Raw genomic sequence first — 21,412 nt, forward strand, 5'->3', positions numbered from 1 at the left:
AGCTGACACTTCAAAGTTTACTGTTCAGGAATCATAATTACTCAAACTGTTATGATAATAGAGATATATAAGCTCAAACATAAAAACAAAAATAAAAATATTTAAAAAATATTTTTTAAATGTATTAAAGATTTTTTTTGATATAGGATATGAGTTAAGTCTACCAAAGCTTCAATTGAATAGCAATTAATGTACTTTTAATGTAATTTCTAAACCCTATCCCTGAACGCCGGAAACGGGAATTTTCTGTCTCCTCCATATATCCCTTTCTATCTTTTAACATGTATTCGACTCATGTAGAATTTTGTAGAACATTCTAGCGATTGCGTAATGGGAAGGTCGAAGACGTTTCTCAAGAGTCATGTGACTTCTCATAAACGTCACACGGTCAGACTCTGACAGAGTCGCGGTGGGCGTGGCTAACGGATTCAGACAGAGCAGACAAGCATTATTACTGCAGCCAACGTAGACACGAACCAACACGGACTCTGTTTTTGTTGTCAGTTAGCAAACAAACGTTGCATTTTGCTGCGCGTTTCATATACTGAAGGGGTAAGTCTGTCTCAGTTTTCTGTCAACGCGTTGCATTTGCTTTTTTCTAAGCAAATATTGTTGAATAATGCAGGTGTAAGGACATGCCACTCGTGTTGTCATGGTGTTGTTTGATGCGCCAGATCACGGTTTATGTTTTCACGCGATTAAATGTGTCAGCTCGGGCAACACATTTCTGTCGTTTTAGATCTATATATAAATCATTTTTGTGTCTTATTCTGCTACGATTGACATTGTATGTTACAACAAATGTGTTGGTTCATATATTGACGACATGCGTAGTGTGCCATCCGGTTATACCAGCGACAAATTAACACAGATTCATTGTTAGGTTAACCTACTCCAGTTTTGATTGAACTAATTAAACGGCTTATTTGTGTGTACATTTTATTTTACATTTTTGAATGGCTTTCCTGTCATATATTTTCTGCTGAATGGAGGAAAGTGTGGTAACGTTACTTAAACGTAGTTTGCACCAGTGTCCCACGTGATTAATTAAAACGTTTTCTATTTTTAACCTATTTAGTTTGTGTTAAAGCTTAAGTAATTGGAGTCCTTATATACAAAGCCTTTATTAAGGGTACTAGTTAGTGTTAGTAGTTCAGTTTGAATGGAGTGGTGGAGCGCATGATTTGTGGAAAGCCATTTAACTATTCTAACCAACTAACCTTAGTGTTTTGTTGTTGTTTTTGTTACTGATACTTATTTTTAATTACTAGTAGGTAGTCAAATAATAACAAATACAGGTCAGTTTCACCATTCATTAAATACTAGTACTCATTATTTAGATACTACATACTTATTTAGAAATGTTAATAGTAACAATGGGAAAGGATTCTGAGACTAGTATCCAATAAATAAATACTAAGCTTGAGGTACTGATAGCTATTGGTAATAAATACTAGTACCTATTGAATAAAACTGGTCAAGACAGGTATTTTGAGGCAAGGATAAGTACTGTATTTAATAAATATGTACTAGTATCTAAAGACTATTAAAATAATTAGGCTTTAGTGAAATTGGGGGTGGGGGGGGTCACTATTGACCTAATTGGTATAGTGTAAAAATATCAAGTAACACAAAATTAGATACTATTTGTTGTAAAAGAATAACTGCTTAAACAGCTTGCCATACAGAGTCTGTCATGGTTTCTTTTTGCCAAGCTAAGGGACAGGCAGTCATATTCAAATCCATGCTTGATTAAATGCAGACTAGGCAAACAACTGGAAAAACCTCATCACGTGTCTGATGTGCAAGACATTGATAACCGCAGCATCTTCCTTTCAGCGTGACGTTGCATTTTTTACATCGTTCATGTGCTTATGCTTGGAGCACATGATGCATTAAGCCCAGTGAGCTTTATCATAGGGAATCCTTGTAATATTTTTTAGGGATGCATGATAAATATCGGCTGATATTTAATGCGCATCTTGTCAGTAAAGCCAGTTCTGTAATCAGCAGTAAATCTCTACACTTGCGTGATTTCATGTGGAGCAGCATTTATTACACAGAGCCGTTGTTCACTGACCAGCTGCGCGAAACATGAGCAAAATATGATCGTGGTTTGGAGCAGCTTGTCAGTGAACAACGGCTCTGTGTAGATGCTGCTCTACGTGAAAACACGTTTTTCCCCCCACTGATTACAGAACCGGCTTTACTGACGATGCAAATTGAATATCAGCCGATATTTATCGTGCATCCCCATATATATTATTTGTTTTATTTTCTCTCAAATTGATTTGCCAAGTCACATCCTACTCCCTTTCAACATTCAGGCCTACTCGCCCCTTTCTACCCCTCTCAGCAAATTATACAGTTTGATACCCACAACCAATCCCCCAGTCTTGCTTAAACCATGATCAATTGTTTCTTGACATTAGTACATTTTGCATTGTTTTTCTGTTAGGGCCTGCACATTTTTTACAGTTTATCAAACAATAGGTGTTGGCGATCTGTCCTTTTGTCTTGTAGCTGAGGAGTAGGTGGCTGTTTTCTGTTGGGTACAGTGATTAAGGCCTGGTGCTTTTCAGCTGACTAAATGCTAAAGTTTGTCATTCAGTTGATGGACAATTGCAAATGTCTGCTCAGCCACTCTTCAAAGTCTTCAAACTTACCTGATTTAGCTCAGTTCCTGTGCATTGGTTAGCTGCCGTAAAATGCTCATGCATGCATGCAAATGCACCCTGTAACCACTGCAAACAGAGTCACAGACATAAAGCTGCTTTTTATTCAACCAAGAACTTCATTAGTTTATTTTGCATAATGTTATTGCCATTTAATCTATGCCATTCAGTGAAGATTAAAACCACAGTCTCCAATTTATATGGGAGCAACAGAAATTGTCATTTTTTTAGCTGGTGATTTAAAACTTTTAGTTCAAGCGTGTTTTATCAGAACATCATGGATTATACACAACTTTTCTCTTATGCTCATCTAGGGTTACATTTATTTGATCATAAATACAGATAAACAGTAATATTATGCACTGTTAAAATAACATTCTTTCTGAATATGTTTAAATGTAATTCATTCCTTTGATGGCAAAGCTGAATTATAATATGCTGATTTGGTTCTCAAGAAACATTTCTTATTATTACCAATGTTGAAAACAGATGTGCTGCTTAATATTTTTGTGCAAAAGTTAAAACTAACAGCATTTATTAATTTGAAATATATTTCTCTGTAACAACATAAAAAGTATTTACTCTTTCTTTTGATCATGCTCCTTTGCTGAATAGTATATATATTTTTTAAACTCACTGCCCCTAAACTTTTGAACAGTATAATATGTTGAGTTTTGTATTTCTTAGAAACACTCTGTATGCATTAGAAGGGTTTGTACTAACTTTATTCTTCACTCATATTCTAACAATTAAAAATGTTAGTTTTTGCCCAATCTACTTTGCTTATATTTGTAATTGTTTCTCAAAATAGCTAAGTTTGTAAGTTTATCACAGTTTATCACAGTTTTTATAGAAGAAATAAATGTGCAAATATGCAAAGACTGTATGCAAGTATGCAGTATGCAAACAGTTTTAGGTTTAGGTTTGTAACCTTGTTCACTAATGCCTCGTGATTTGTGCTAATTGTGAGGTGTTTGGCTCACTGCAGCAGTATTCCTTCCATAAAATTCCCTCTGAACCTCTTCAACAGTAGCCAAGTAAAGGTCCCATTTCATTTATCCACCATGTCCTAGAATTAATTGAATCACCACTGGTAGGGGTGCTCCGATCACGATCGGCCGATCGTTAATGCGCATCTCGTCAGTAAAGCCGGTTTTCTAATCAGCGGTTAATTCCATCAGGTGCGTGATTTGTCATAGAGCAGCTGTTACCAGTGTTGAGTACTCGAGACTCGGACTCGGTCTTGGACTCGGTCTCGAGACCATATTTTAATGGTCTCGGTCTTGTCATGGACTCGTGTGCATTTTGACTCGGTATTGACTCGGACTCGAACATATTAGGAATCGGACTTGCCCGAGTCCACTCGAGTCCCAATCAAAATATTTCATGATTATTACTGTATGTTAATGTTTATTTAAATTGATGTATGATTGACACATCCAATGACTGGTGATTTTCTTTTGACGTGAGACGTTAGGCCAGCGACACACTGGATGCGTGGCGCAAGCGTCTCAGCTGCGTGGCGTGTCTGTTTTTAATTCGGCTCCCATGTTAACAGGTTAGATCTTGCAGACTGCCTGCGTGAGACGCGGGGAAACCCGCGCATGCTAGAAATAGAACCGACGCCTATTTTTCACGCGACACGCGTGCATGTTGGAAGCGTTTCCAGGCAAAATATACTAGGAAAATATGTTTATATGTCATTTTGTACACAAATACATATTAATTCATGACATTTTGATATTTGAAAGTCTATAGGTTGACATAAATTCAGATATAAATGTAATTTTAAAAATAAATTAATAATGATCGATTTTCAAATATTGCACCTGTCAAACATACTCTATTTTGCCGTCAATACTGTTGACGGTGTCTTATCAGTAGGTGTGTAAAAAAATTAAAAAATAAATTTGATATTGTTGTCATGAAGACAAGAGCCTGGTTTTTTGGCGGCCTCCCTCTATGTCACCTACAGCCGCAGCAGCGCGCCAAGCGCCGTGTGCAGGCACGCTTCTGGTGTGTAAAGACACAGAAAACGCGAAGCAGCCACCACGCTTCTGGCACGCAGCAGAGACGCCACGCAGCCAGTGTGTCACCGGCCTTAAGTTACCCTCTTGCCATCCGCCTGTAGTGATCCCGCTTTCCAGAAAGCCACATTGCTACATTATTTCTCTCAACTGTGTTATTTTTACAAAGTAGGACAAATTGTTCCCAGAAAAAAAAACAAATATTGTTTTATTAAATTATATAATGAATACAGACACAGACTGACTGTCTCAACACTAAACATCTCCCCCTCAAAAACAATGTCTGACAGAATGCATTGAACTTATATGGCATTTGATCCAGCTTTCTTCCCCTGGCACATACACACTTTTGGATGAAATTTTCCTGGACAGTCACTCGGCTCTTGTGTGTATGCCCTCCGTAACTAAAAAAAACTTAGACTAGTGTGTATTTTACCCTGCATTAAAATGCACCATCCAGGGAAGTTAGCATTAGATTATCCGTTGCTGTTACAGAAAGTGATAAAATGGTAACTGTTGTCAGTCCCCGCTTCCTCTGCGCCAGTAGAGAGAGTTTTTAGTTGGGGTGGATTGATCATGAGACCACATCGTGCTTGGTTGGGTAGCTGGATGGTCTCCTCACTTATTTTTTTGAAAAGTAATTATGCCCATCTGTAATCTTCACAACATCTAAAGTGCACATAACCCAATACATTGTAAGGATATTAGCCGTCATTAGTTAAGCTTCAAGGTTAAAAGTTTTTTAAAACTGTTACAGTTGAACATTTACAGGTATAGTGGTACAGTAATGTTACTTGTACTAGAAGTGTTATGTAGAATTACAATATAGAGTCGTACAGTAATATTATGTGTACTAGAAAGGTTATATGGATGTGTATAGTGGTACAACGATGTTATGTGAAAATGAGCACTTAATATTAACAAGTAACACTTCATAATACTAATAAAATTACCTTTACACCATATACTATGTGGCCCTTTTAAACTTTATTGTTTCCAACAAACATTTGACATACTCTTGAAGATTTCTTTAGGTCTTGTCTCAGACCCAATCTCTCTGGTCTCGGTCTTGACTCGGACTCGACCCTTTCTGAACTCGGTCTTGACTCGGACTCGACCCTTTCTGAACTCGGTCTTGACTCGGACTCGACCCTTTCTGAACTCGGTCTTGACTCGGACTCGACCCTCTCTGGACTCGATCTGGACTCGGACTCGAATGAGCTGGTCTCGACTACAACACTGGCTGTTACTACACAGAGCCGTTGTTAACTGAGAAGATGGGCCAATAAACGCTGAAAATTAACGTGATTTGCGCATCTTCTCTATTAACAACGGCTCTGTGTAGTAACAGCTGCTCTATGAGAAATCACGCACCTGATGGAATTAACCGCTGATTAGAAAACCGGCTTTACTGACGAGATGCGCATTAACGATCGGCCGATCGTGATCGGAGCACCCCTAACCACAGGACAACAGTCCTCAGATACCTCTAGCTGATTTTTCCTGCACGTGTTGTCATCCAAATTCATTGCATTAATTACATTTATATTAGCGGCTATAAGTATCGAGGAACAAACTGAAATAAACAAATTGAAGTAAACAAAAATATATCAATGTGTAAATCAGTGTGTTTATGATTATGGTAATAAATTAAATAATCTGACAAATACAAATTTGCAATATCAAGCAACTTGACAGTTTTTACAGTTGAAATAGCTGGAAGTGACTGACGGCGGAAGCAGCGCACATTCAAGTTAAAAATGTCTGCACCTGCTCTTATGTTTAAAATAAGTTGGATACATATTTATAAAGTTAGTCTCTGCAGGATTAAAATAAAATGCTAACTTGTTATTTTTTAGCAAATTGCCTTCATATACTTGCTTTGCTTGGAAGTAATTTGATTCTCACTGAACAGTCCAATTTAATTTTTAATTTCCAGTAACTCCCTAGGCCAGTCATAAACATGAACCTGTGGAAACCCTTCCTGCTGAGCTCAAATAAAGTATGCTGGTATCAGGCAGGAAAGCAGTTTCTGCCGATCCGATCACCGATTAGGGCTGTCACTTTTGTGAAAAAATAATTTTCGATTTTTAAGACATAAGTGTTCATTGAATCAATTGTAAAATCGATTTTCCATGTCTAAATATATATATATATATATATATATATATATATATATATATATATATATATATATATATATATATATATATATATATATATATATATATCTATCAACGCCAAATAATGGACGAACGTAAAGAGAGCGCTGGAAACACACAATTCACAAAATTCAAGTCAGCAATATTTCTTGCAAAATAGCAAACAGCAACAGGAATGCAACATTCTCAAGAAAAGTATATGCAGTGGACTCACGATCGCACAGTTTGTATACCACTTTGTTCTCCATTTTCTTTGCAAAACACTAGATGCAGCGATTGAAACCGTGAAACTATAGGTGCATAAAAATTGCTCTGTATTTTTTGTCTAGCTTTCGCAACGCCTATTGCAATTTCAGAATTCTTTATTTTCTTTTTCTCCCTGTTTGTGAGTTTTGTTTCATCTGTATTTTTTAATTGTTTAATTCTTTTAAAATTAATAGTGTACATATTTGGTTAAAATTGATTCCCTATTTTCGTTTTCGAAACTTTTTTTGGTTGGTCTGATCAATTGTGCAATCGATTTTCGAACAAAAAGTGACAGCCCTATCACCAATACCGATCTTTTTAAAGCCTTCTTTTTATCATGTAGAATTATTTATAGTTATGATTCAATCAAGATTTTTTTACATTTATTCAGGGCCTGAATTTCATTTTTGAAAATTAATTCCTCTGTTAGGTGACTTAAGTATATCATGCAATGTATCTTTTTTTTATTCTTACAATAGTGTTAATTGTTGCACAACAGCTTACACAGTACAAGCCTGATTTTGTGAGCTGTATGTGAGGATCTCACATACTCTGTTTTAAGTGTGTATGTATTCCATGTGTGGTACAGAAGCAGCATTGACTGTGCTTTCACACCGGAGTCCATGGCTGTTTAACACAAACACATTTATCCATTATTTTGATTTTAAATCCAAACATTGTTACTTAAAATGCTTTTTCAACATTGTGATTCTTTTTACACAGTACAGTAACACAATCTTTTATCAATTGTTCAATGCATTTTACTTTTGCATTTACTTTTAGATTTATATATTAAGTTCATAAAGCAAAATATTTAAACTACTTTTCTTACGTTATCACAAACATTCTAAATTAAATTAAATCCTTTCTTTTGCATTTAAATCTTTATTACAAGCAATCCTGCGGTTCATAAAGTTTAATTAAGAACTTTAAAATCATTGCCTTGTTTATCTAAAAGTGCTCTTTTCCTTTAAACCTAGCCAAAATACCATAGCCTATGTGTTGGCTGTGAAACACAGTAGACTTTAATTATATGCATTAATGGTGTAATCACTCAATTTTTGTGTTAATGCATGCTCCTATTTACCGCAAACAGTGCTCTGTTACTTTAATTCATGCTGTGCAGCAAAAATAGACCCACGCCTGTTTCACACATACCCTGTTTGCAGTGCACATGCAGTCTGTGTGCGTAACGTATGTGGTGTAGAAGTAGCACGGACTTATTATGCTTTCACACAGAACATGTTTGCAGTCCGCTACTGATCCACAGCTGTTCAGGCCACAAACACAACATTTGTCTATGATTTTGATTTCAAATCATGTAAAAAAAATATTGTGATGTGCACTGTGATACTCTTTTATCACAGTACAGTAACAATATTTCATATTCATTAGTTTAAACTCAATAAATATAAACAACATATTATTCATGCATTTGACTCCTATGTTTGTGTAATAAGTTGCCCAAGCAAGCAGCAACACATGTAAACATAACATTTAGCCTACTTTTCTTGTTAGACTATCACAAACATTTAAAACTCACTGACAGAAACAGTCAACTCCCGTGTTTTTTTTTTTTTGCATTTAAATCTTTATTACAAGCAATCCCACTGGTCTTAAGGAACTTTGTTTTTCTCCTTCCATAAAAGTGCATACATTATGTTGCCTTGTTTATATAAAGGTGCTCTTTTTCTTGTTTTAAAACTATTCAAAAAGCCATGTATTAAAAAAAAATATGCAATGCATACGCACTGCAGACGGAGTATGTGTGAAACAGGCATTAGTGTGGAAACATTTAGTGATCGATCGATATAGATTTTTTGAATAACGATACCAGTCATTTGCATGTTTATAATAAATAATTAATTTCCATAGAGTTGTATTTATTTAATGTTTATCGGCAAAATAATGGTTATATATTAATAATGGTTATAATGGTTATATATTAAATGTTAATACAATTTAGGGTGTTTTAAATGAAGTGAATCATGTTAAAAGTTACATGCGGTGGCCGTGCTGGAGCATTTCCTGAGCATCAACCACATCAACCCACTGAGCGAACATGAAAGCGTCTCCACCATACTAATGATGCATGGACCAAATTTCATACAGAAAGAGAATTAAATTCAGGGCTTTTTTTTTTATTTATTTTTTTACATGCGCTCATTCATGGCTGTAATATTTAACTCATGCAAAGTTATGTATTTATTGGGAGAGGATATTGACTGATTATCTGCGTGACTCCGACTTCACAAGAATAATGATGAGCATAGACAACAGAGAGAGAATTTAATTCAGCGCTTTTATTTCCAACATGCCCTCATTCATGGCTGCATAATAATTCAGGCAAAGTTACGTCTTTATTGGGACAGGACTTGATGGATTATTTAACATGACTCTGTGAGTTGGTCTTTATTTCTTAGAGCCAAGCTGCATAAAATAGCCTACATATCAGGCATTTATGTAATGCAGCGGTTCTCAATTCCAGTCCTTGCGCCCCCCATCTCTGCATATTTTGCATGTCTCTTTTTGTTAATGCACCTGATTCAGATGACCAGCTCATTAGAAATGAGCTCTGTGCATGAACTGTGTTGTCATTGGATTTACGTTGCGCAACGTCTTCACACACAGACAAGTGTGACATCATATACGTCTCTAAATAGCCTAAATACAATTAAAATTCATGTCTCGCACACTTCGGTGCACTTTGAATGGAACATATACGTTCACTTCAGAATCATGGTGGAATATACAGTGATGTCCACTTTGCAGGGCACTTTCGTTCGAATAGAACAAAAGTCTGAAGCGATAAGAGAAACGTACAAAATGTGCAGAGCAGGGGGGCGCGATGACTGGAATTGAGAAACACTGATGTAATGCATCTAATTTGTGCATAACTGGCTGTTATGTTAAATAAAGTTTACTAACTATAGCAAATCAAGTACCTGCATGCCGTCTCATCTCCCCTCAGACATGCTGAATTCTCAAAACACCCTCAAGATGGCGGCGTTTATCGGTGAATCCGATATTACAAAACCGATATTCGATTATGATAAACTTAAATATTGGGGAAAATATCAGTAAATCAATATATTGGTCGATCTCTAGAAACAATCTCTGCACTGCTGCAGACGCACCGCTCCTAAACACAATGCCAGATTGCAATTGTGTGTGCATTGTGAACACTTTAATCCATTAACATGAGCAGAAAAAATACACACTGCCTCATTGTTATTACACACTGCAAACGGAGCAATATGAACCTGGCATTATTATGTGCGTGCGCTGCAAGTGTGCATGAGCGCACGACTTAAGGAAAGCTTGTGAGCGTTGATTGGTTTAAACAGTGGCAAGAATTAAAAAGAAAAAATGCAATTTATATGTGTGTGTGTATATGATCTAGGATGTCTTGCATATGTTAAAAAAATGCTTTTATCAAGACTTTTGTCACTGGATATGTCAGGAAAAACTATGTGGAATGGCTTTATTTAATTCCTGCTGCTGTGAAGGGGGACAGTGGAAAACAGGCCAGAGGCCACTGAATACAACCTTCTGTTAAATGCTGGGCAGACTGCTGAGCTGACATCAAGTCACATGGGATTTGGCCCTTAAATGGGATGGTGTTGCATAACTGCTGTTATTCATGAAATCCGTTAAGGGGAGAGAGATTTTTCATAATGACGTTTATTTTACAGTATTATAATACGTGTTAGAGAGTCATTATGTCATTCTGACTAACTTGCCTTGTTCTATTCCCTTTTATTTTACAGTTGATTGCAATTTTTTTTTAATTACAGTGTTTAGTTAATAAATTCTTGTAATTTGATTCAAAGTAGGCCTAGTAGAAGTAGTTTTTTTTTGTTTGTTTGTTTTTGTAGTAGTAGTAGTTGTTGTTGTTGTTTAGTTGGCCATGCTAATTTCCCCTATTTTTACATTTTAAATGGACCTCTCTGTCATTAAACACTCACTTTAAAAAAAAATGAAGGGGTTTCCCATCAACTCATGTATTCAGATGCACCCATTGCATTTACTTCAACATCAGTGTCCATAGCAACCCCTCTCCCTCAGCTGCACAGCCTGGGTTACCAGGAAGCTGATTTGTGCTCTGCTGAAAGTGAGTCAGAGCTTCGTGTGTGGATAATGTATGGCTGGGTTGCCAGCAGGTTTTTTAAGGTGTTGTCTGTTCTCGGTATTCAGTCAAAATTCTCACTGAATCAGGCCCTTTTGCTTTCTACTGGCCCCTTTTGTGTTGAAATGCACCATTATTCAATGGACTGCATGAACTGAATCTTTGAGTAAGCAGAGCTGGATTGTTCACTTGCGGTTGGTCAAGTTAGAGTTGGTTTGATCAGGGGCCTGTACCATGATGGTAGCTGAACAAATTCAGAGTTAAAGGATTAGTTTTGAGTTGACAAAACCAAACCTCTCCAATCCGGCTTTGTTGGTACCATGATGCTGTTCATCAACTTTCTTTGTCAGCTCAGGCTTTGATCCTGAGTTTGTGGAGCGCATGCACATGAATGTGTGACATCACTGGCGAACAGCCAATCATGAGCCTTGCAACACAAAATATGTTTGATTTACTACTCGGGAGATTCAAAACTAAAGGTTAAAGGTTTTGCTAAAGGTTAAGAGATGGAAGAATATGACAAATTTAAACTTCATATGAAAAATTAGGACAAATAAAATAAATAATATTGCTCTATCAGAGCAGTGACAAATGAAACTTGTTAACTTAGTTTATACATTTGAAAATATATAGTGATAGAGACTCGAACAACTAAGGTCAGATTTTTTTATTTTTTAAGTAGTGCAATCTATATCTTATTTATATTACATGATCTGTATACATTAATATTCATTTAAAATAAATGATTCTTAATAACTGTTAAACTAAAATTGCTTGTGTGTAAAAGATAAATGATAATAATAAAAATATGAATCACAATAATTATATAAATCACAGAATGACTCATTGAGTAAGTAATTATCATTAAAGCCAGACTTCTTTTATTATTTTTATTTTTTTTAGCAGTAGTAACCTTTAATTTGGAGCAAGATAAACTGGGGGAGTGATTTTGTGTCAGAAATGTGTCACTCTTACTTCTGATTGGTCCAACCTCAGTTTGAGATCTCTAAACCAGAACATAACGTGCCCCGGAGCAGGTTAGCCTTGGAGTGAAAGTTACTATGGCAATGAATGCCGCTAAAAGCCAAGCCACTTACGTGGTACCTAGAACCCAGTCTAAATAAATGAAATGAAGAATAAGCAAACGTTTCAGAACAAGGCCCGCTACCGTGCTTCCACGGCCAAAACAAAGGCTGAAACAAATCTGTATGTTACAGTATAGAGAAAAGATGTGTTGATACTTCCATTTCATGATGATTATAATGTAGTTATCACTTTACAAAAGCAGCTGCACTTCATATTGAAAGTAGTCATATAACATATTTTTATTTGTATTGTTTTTATCAGTATTCTTTTTATATCAAAATGATATAAGATGATTTAATTTATTTAAAATCTGAAAAACTGAAAAGGTTATTTTAATCCACTGAAAGACATTATTATTGAATTAATGATCTGTATCTGTAGTATTACACAAATAGAGTATCAGGCTGTAAGCTTGGCATCATGCTAACATACTCATGTTGACATGTTGAAATCAACTATTTCAATACTACTGAGCTCACAGCGCTCCAAATTGGTTAGTTCTACATTTCCAGAATGTTTAGGATGCTGCTTTAGATTTGTAGTGTCACTATTTAGTTAATTTGTTGAACCACAGTGATGTGATTATTTACTTTACTACTATTACATTAATTTACTATTCTGTACATTTGAACCTTTCTGTTTTCTGTCAATATCAGGATTCAAGTGAGGGAAGGAGACATGTCCCAGGACAAGCCAAACTATCCTATAATGGGGGAGAATAACCCCCTTCACAACAGTGTCTATGGGCCACCCAAAATTGATGCTTTTGGAATGCCTCCACCCAACTATAGCCAGGGTCCAGGGGCACCTCCGTATGCAGCTCCAGGACCCTACACCCAGCCCGGTTACGAGCAGCCTCCGGCACCAGGGTTTGGCCCTAGTCCATACCCACAGGGGCCCTATGTTCAGGGGCCCTATGTTCAGGGGCCCTATGTTCAGGGGCCGTATGTTCAGGGGCCATACCCTCAGAGTCCATACCAGCAGGGGCCCGGCCAGCCTGCCTTTGGTGTAGATCCTAATGGCAAGTATCTTTAGGAAGTTAATAGGAGAGGAAAAACTTGTTTTTCAGTGTGTACCAAGGTAAAATGCTTAACTGAAGAGTTCCATCAAAAGATTACTAGCTCTGTTAGAACTGAAAATGTATAATTTGTTAAATTCTTACCTTATCCATAGTGCCTGCTGTTACAATTAGGATGTCTCGGTGTAAACTATAAAATGTGCTTTCCTTTCCAAACCTATAGAACCTATTTTAATCTGTCCCTTAGTTCAGTTCTCCGTTTATGTGGGTGTTTTATTGAATGATGTGAGTGCTCTAACATACATTAGACTTCATCCATCACATGTATTATTTGTATTTGTTTTTTTGACAGCTTCTGTGGAGAGCCCTGGATACCACGGTGGAGATGGACCCCCCTCTTACGATGGCAATGATGAGTTTGTGAACTTTGGCTGGGAAGATAAGAGTATCCGACGGGCCTTCATTAGAAAGGTAAGCAGTATACTTTGGACTTAAGAGACATATTCAGGTGGGATCTTTGTTGAATTAATTTAAAATGAATTTGAGAGTCTCATGATCCAGGTTAAATGAGCAAGAATGGAACCTTCCAGGGTCACAGTTCCAGGGTTCTCAGAAGCAGTTGTTGTCCTATTTGCTTAAATGGCAAAAGAAAAATCAATATTTCAAAAAGAAATAAGGAAAAACCCTTACAGCAGATCACTATATTTTATAATTGAATGCCAAGGTAATATAACAATAAATGTTATAATGGATTATTTTTAAAAAAATGTAAATTAAAATGCCTTGCTATATTTACAGTGTTAATAACTGTGGAAATGTGTGTGATGGACTTTTAGAATCTGTGGTTCTAATGTGAAAAAGTTCATCAGTGTTTAAAAGTCAAAGTAATTTTTATTGTAATTTTTTGGTCAATAAAAGTGTGGACTTCAAGTGTTTTTAAAAAGCCAATGCTGACACTAAAACTGCCACAAAGAGGCCTACTTTTGTTTATTAGCCAGAAAGAAGTGTAACTTTTGTTTATTAGCCAGGTACGAGTAAATGGTCAATTATGATCCAAAATGACCAAATATCAACAAATAAATGAAATGAAATCTCTAAAAATGTAACATGCATTTATTACAGACTATACAGTAAACACACAGTTAAATGTCAAATATGTGTATTAAACACAGTTACTGGAATGAAGCAATTTAACAGATGTTCTTATTAAATGTTTGTTACTATTGTATGTAGCAGTACAGTGTGTCAAAGAAAAACTCTGTTCCGTGTCTCCTTTCTCAGGTGTTTATGGTCTTGACCGTGCAGCTGTTGATCACCTTCTCTTTTGTTGCCATTTTCACCTTTGTAACTGATGTCAAAGTGTTTGTACGGAGAAATAAGTGGACGTACTACGTGTCCTACGTTGTCTTCTTTGTTTCACTGATCGTTCTCAGCTGCTGTGGAGAGTTTCGCCGCAAACACCCATGGAACCTGGTGGCACTGGTACAACTGCCATTACTTACACATGATTTAGTGTTTTCATTCTACACTGTGCAAGAAAACATATCCAGTAGTGTTTTGTGAACTTAAAAAAAGATTGTTTAACATTGTTTAATGTTTTAATATAGAGTGAACTCTAGTTTATATTTCAATTTAGGTTTGTTTACTCTGTACTGATTAACCCCTTCCTGTATTTCTTTCTCAGTCCATCTTGACCCTGAGTCTGTCCTATATGGTTGGAATGATTGCCAGCTTCCATAATACAGATGCAGTTATCATGGCAGTTGGCATCACTGCGGTGGTCTGCTTCACAGTTGTGATTTTCTCAATGCAGGTTTGTTTGCTCTAGGAGTCTCATAGATTTTCATCTTTCATTTTATTTTATACACACTTTGTGCTACCGAATCATGTCTTCCATGCATCCTTCATATGCGGTAAACGCCACTAATTGTCATTGTCCTTTCTCTTTTTCAAAAATAGAGCAAATATGACTTCACTTCCTGCTATGGCGTTCTTTTTGTCTGCATGATTGTCCTGCTCCTGGCCTCTATCCTCTGCATCTTCATCCAAAATAAAATTCTCCACATTGTCTACGCCTCGCTCGGGGCCCTGCTGTTCACTTGTGTAAGTACCATACCTTAACCTACTAGCATTCTGGGGTTAACTTCGTAAGACAGTTATTTGTAATCAAATCATGCAAATACTCCAAATGGTTCAAGAACAGCATGCAATGTACTTTGGGTATGCCTTTTAAGGCATTTTATACAAATTTTACATTATTGCTAAGGGGTTAATATTTTTTTTTTCTTTTTTTTCGAAATGTATACTTCTATATTACTAAGACTGTTAAATTCATCAGACCTTCTGTTATTCAAACAGTTCTCTACTTGCATTAATGAGAATCTTTAAAACATCTGGCATTCTAGCTGTCAATTAAAAAAAACAAAAAAGAAGTATAAAGTTGTTGTACATCTAAGCTTCTGTCTCTGGTTAGATTTGCACAAAATGTTTTCTTCTTTCATGTCTTCATGCTTATTCAATTCAGAAAAGACTTTGTATTCTAAAAATTTCAGCAAGATAATGAAACTGGTTTTTCAAGTGCCAAAATAGAACACTATTGTGATTGGTAACTTTCTCAGAGGTCTAGACTAATGGCTGGAGTGGGGCTCTGCTGTTACACATTAAGATTAAATGACCATTAGAGAGAAAAAAAACTAATGAATAGGGTTTGGATGGTTTGTTTGCTCAATGGAATGCTGCCTTGGTGAACAATCTTTCAAAAGTGGAAACCTAAACTTTGCTATTATATTTTGATTGTTTGCTATCAAAGTCATCATCCTTTGTTAAAACAGTAAAGAATATGTTTTTTGTTTTTTTGTGAGGTAAATTTAAATCGTTTTACCATCTGTCTTAAACTAGGTCCCCAAACTTGAGCCCTTTTGAAATTTCCAATATTGCAGTCTGACTGGCTGTATAAAATCATATGCCTTTTGGAGCAATGAGATTAAACATTTCGAACTGAAATTGTTGGAAAACCAGGAAATTACAGTTGCTCTTATGCTCACCGAGGCTGCATTTATTTGGTCAAAAATATAATAAAGACGGTCATATTGTGAAATATGATTTCAATTTAAAATAACCTTTTTCTAATTGTATATATTCTAAAATGTAATTTATTCCTGTGATGGCTAAGCTGAATTTACAGTCACTTTTGATCAGTGTGATGTGTAATTAAAAATAATAACAACAAAAAAAAAATGGTGAATGGTGAGAAAAGAATGGTGAACTAGTGAAACTTCAGTGTAAGTCTATGAGATCTGAAACAGTTCAGCTTGCTTTATTTCCCCAAGCACAACATGTGGCACTCAGTTCTTGTTTGCTCTTTCACAGTTCCTGGCTGTGGACACCCAGCTTCTCCTGGGCAACAAGAAGTTGTCCATTAGCCCAGAGGAATACGTCTTTGCAGCTCTTAACCTTTACACTGACATCATCAACATCTTCCTTTACATCCTAGCCCTCGTGGGTCATACCAAGGAATGAATGCATTCCCTTCCTGCGAGAAGAGGGAATGCAGTCCACTTTGCACGGAATGATGTACCACCTCACATCTCATCACTTTTCCTCGTATGCTCCATTTATTTGTCTTTCACATTCCCTGTATGTCAACATGTACAGGCTGATCAGGCCATAAGCTCTTTGTCCTTTTCAAATTGGCAGTTGCAAACTCAGCTGGCAATTTATTTAAATGGCATGGCAGAAATTCACTTTGACCATGGCCTGGTTGAAAGTGAGGGAGCAAGAAAGAGCAAATATCAGTGGGTGGAGATTTATATGGCAGAGTAATGAACATTACTGATACTAATGTGCTCCAGTAGTTAATATAACATCTCTGCATGATAGTCTAACACACCTAAAAATGTCAGACAGACATATAGATACTTCTCCAAACATTTGCATATATTCAGAAGCTGTAAATCAGACAAAGCGCACGCCTCTCTAGTTCTAGGCATGAATATCTGAATATCGGGTCATGCTGCTCACTAATGTGTGCATTTCTGTTTTATAACATTAATGCTTTGCAAAAAAATACCACCAAGATCTATACACCAAGATGACAAACGTTTGTTCGGTTGACTGTATTATCAACAGTATAACTATGAGAAGTAAAATAAAGCCTGTATATAGTTTGTCTTTCGGTTTTTTGTTTTTTGTTTTTTGAGAGGAAGGTGAGCTTGTGAGGTTGTCCTGAAAAACTTAAATCTTTCCAAAGGTCAGTATTTGAGGCTCAAACACTACATGACTCTTTTCCTCTTTTTAATGCTGACTACTTTACTTTTTTTTTTTTTTTCATTGTGTATATGTGTGTGCAAATGAGGTAAAAAGATGTATGACCTTATTTTAATAAATGTGAATGGAATATAGGATTTATTTGATGCTTTGCATGTTACCTTGCAAAAATGTTCCACGTGCTGGAGAATAACAGGATATTTTTAGGATAATTCTTGCATTTGATGTTTTTGTGGTTATTTATAAGTTATTTATTAAAATGCAAGAGGAAGCAATAGACTGCTGGGTAATGGGCAAATTGTCATGAACATGGTAGATTTAAGAGTGATACATTAAATAAATAATAATAAAAAAAATTATTTTCAAAATAATTGGCTAATTGCAGTATACAAAGAAAGATTTCTGTTTAATAAAATTGTGAAGAATATTCGTCCTGCATGGTTTCAGGTGTAAATGTAAAATGGTTTCAGAGATATTTAGTCAACGTAAAGCATTCACTGAAAGTTCATGTACCCAGCTGAAATCTTCTATCTTGCATGTGGAGCTCTTGAACACAGAACTGGCTGTGAAAGTATGCATAAGCTTTTTTTTTTGTTGTTGGTTTATATTAATGAAATATTTGTCTCTATTACTAACTTCTGCATAAGTAAAGCTATAGTGGATTGAGGTGTATAGAGTGTGTTTGGGCTTTGTAGATCTCTTTGCACTGTACATTTGATTTAAACTGAGGATAACTTGTATTCCTCTGCAGCCTGTTTGCATTTCAGTACAAAAATAAAATTTGAGGAAAACACCACTTGAAATTGTCATTGTACTTTTAGTGACTGGAGTAGATTGCAAATCATATATGAAATGTTGCATGATGTGAATTGTTGAAAATGGTTGTGAGACTAATTTTGACTTCACTCACAGAAAAACAGGGTCAGAAGCTGTACAAATCATTCGGGTGTTAATATGTATTAACCATTTATGTACAACTGTCTACCTTTTGAAAAGGGTAGTTGACTAGTATTTATAGTTTATTAGTATTTGTTGCTTAGTATGGACCTAAAGTCTTATTTTTTAGTAAAAAAAAATGGAAAATAGTGTAAACTGTTTTTCTCATCATATGATCATGTAAAAAAAGTAGAATTTGTTTACTTTAGTATACGGTTTCATATGACTGTAAACATGTTGCCTCTTAAAGAGACATTATAAATAATTATACACATGCAAAAACAACAGTAATAGTATAAAGTACATATTCTTAGTGAGGAAATGTTCCAAAAAACCACAAAGGAGACCTATAGTGGAAGAAACATAAAAGACCAGAGTGGCAGGTGATGTATTTGAAATGTCCACATCATAGACAAAATGATCAACTTGAATTTACTTTGTACGTAAATCAAGTGTAAAGTTTTAATGTTGAGATCTGAGATGAATCATGTAATTTCTGTAGCTTTTATAGTTAAAAATATTATTCAAAATGGTTGAAAATCACTTCATATTAAACACATTGTAATACTAAACATTTAAACATTAAATGTTTAACAGTCAGGAAACTTTCCATGCATCTCTCAGTATTTAGTTTGCACAGGTTTTTTCGTTTGTACAATTAAGTCACAGGCCCTGATGGTCTTCCCTGTGTACTTCACAAACTCGTTCTCCACGTCCTCTATGTCAATGATCAGGAGTTGTGGAGGTGGCTCAAACAGGGAAGAAGTGGATGGCTGAGGCTTCACCAGACTGGGAGGACACACTTGAGTTGGAGAGCAATGCAGATCAACAACTTCATCTGGTGAAGGAGTGGGGCTCGAAGGAACCACCAGTTTGGGAGGGTCGGAGAGAAAAGAGTTCATCGGGTGCTGGAGTGGGATGTGAAGGAAAAGCCAATGGTTTGGGAGGATCCACCTGAAGAGGAGACCATGGCAGAGTCTCTTTCTCAGGTGCAGGAGCTGACTTTTGAGGATGCATGGGTGGTTTGTTGACTGGTCGGCAGGGGCTTGAAGTGAGCAGCTGGTAGACTTTGGTGTTCAGAGACACTTTGAAGCATTGGACGTTCTCAGTCTATTGGCTTCAACAAGAAGGAAGATCTCACTGGAGGACTGACTACAGTTTGCTGAGGTTTGACCTCCACAAGAAGTGGAGTTGGCTCAGTGGCCTTTTGTTCCGTTAGTTTTCTCATCTTCTTTTTCTTGTCTCCAGCCTCTCTATGCTCACTTCCTCCCTCAGTCAACTTATCTAGATTCTGCATCTCTCTGAATCTGTCAGATTCTTTTTTTTCTGCTGCACACATCGTCTCTCTTTTATCCTATCCAGTGTATCTCTTTCTTTTTCAGCCTTGTCTTTATGACTTCCTCCTTCATTCATTTCTCTCTCCTTCTTCACCTTTCTCTTCTCCTGTCTTCCCTCCTCTTTCTTTCCATACTGTAAAAAAAACGTTTTTTTTTAAGGTTGTAAACAAGCATTGTAACATTATTACAATACTGTCTATACTGTCTTTCTATTTCAAAATGTCACAGTTAACTTTGGAATTTATGGTGAAATTTACCTGCATTTTTTAAGGGGATTTTTTTTCTACACCATTTTCTTTTTTTTAGTTTTGTTTCATTGTAAGCTGGTAGCTTGCGGCATCTTTTTCTGCTCGCCTCAGCTCGCTGACTGTGTGGTCATGGCTACGATTTGTAACAACCTAATTCTTGCGAGGTGAGACTGCGCATGCTCACTGCAAGTTGACTTGACGTTGGACGATTTTGTAAATTTAGGGACCGTCTATAAAGTCACATACGACATTGGTACACACGTTTCAAACTTCAAAAGCATTTGAACAGAATTGCTTACAGTCACAAATTCATCTGTAAAGTGTTCAGGTAGGTGTCAAATATACCTTTTAGATTTTTGATGTTTATGAAAATAAACTGCCAAACAAAAGTGCAATTTTTTTTACTAGCTAAGCTCAAACACAAAATATGCCATAATTTAAAGCTAAATAGCATTTGAGGAGAATGACTTATAGTCACCCAACCTACTGTAAAGTGTTCATGTATGTGTCAGCTATAATGCACACCTTTTTGATTTTTGATATTCAAATAAACTGTCAAATCATTTGTAAATATTGATAATGTTATGACTGTAAGTCATTCTACTTAAATGTTATTGAGCTTTAAATTATGGCATTTTTTGTGTTTGAGCCCATTGTATTACAAGTGAAATACATTGTAATATTTATACATATTTTGACAGTTTATTTTAATTAATATCAAAAATCTAAAAGGTGTGTATTTATAGATGACACCTACATGAAGACTTTCAGTTGGTTCTGTGACTTTGCGAAGAAGCAATCTCCATCCTGCTTCAATGACTACCATCCTGTTGCACTTATTCCCATCATCATGAAGTGCTTTGAATGGCTAGTCATGCACCACATCAAGTGTGCCCACCCCGCCTCCCTGGACCCCTTCCAGTTTGCATATCGGTCCACTCAGCACTCACACATTTAGATAAAAAAAGACTCATATGTCAGAATGCTGTACTTATACTTCAGTTCAGCATTCAACACAATCATCCCTCAACAGCTCATTTACAAACTGGTCCAGCTGGGTCTCAACACTTCGCTGTTCAACTGGCTGTTGGACTTTCTGACTGGAAGACCTCAGGCAGTACGGGTCAGCAGCAACACATCCAGCACCATCACATTGAACACTGGGGCCCCCCAAGGATATGTGCTGAGCCCCCTCCTCTTCACTCTGCTGACCCAGGACTGCACACCGTCACACAACTCCAATCTCTTCATTAAGTTTGCAGATGACACGACTGTGGTGGGT

At 36.3% G+C, this 21,412-nt stretch overlaps 1 protein-coding gene across 1 annotated transcript; it reads left to right on the forward strand.

Moving 5' to 3' along the window:
- The first annotated feature begins 393 nt into the window (after positions 1–393).
- On the forward strand, positions 394–18,405 carry LOC127935694 (protein lifeguard 1). Its single transcript, XM_052533789.1, has 7 exons — positions 394–552; positions 12,982–13,346; positions 13,696–13,814; positions 14,625–14,825; positions 15,028–15,156; positions 15,303–15,446; positions 16,713–18,405. Exons 2-7 carry the CDS (start codon positions 13,004–13,006, stop codon positions 16,860–16,862), a joined length of 1,086 nt encoding a protein of 361 aa, XP_052389749.1. The 5' UTR covers positions 394–552; positions 12,982–13,003; the 3' UTR covers positions 16,863–18,405.
- Positions 18,406–21,412: the final 3,007 nt, after the last annotated feature.

This window comes from Carassius gibelio, chromosome A19 (assembly GCF_023724105.1).
Source record: "Carassius gibelio isolate Cgi1373 ecotype wild population from Czech Republic chromosome A19, carGib1.2-hapl.c, whole genome shotgun sequence".
NCBI classification, from domain to species: Eukaryota; Metazoa; Chordata; class Actinopteri; order Cypriniformes; family Cyprinidae; genus Carassius; species Carassius gibelio.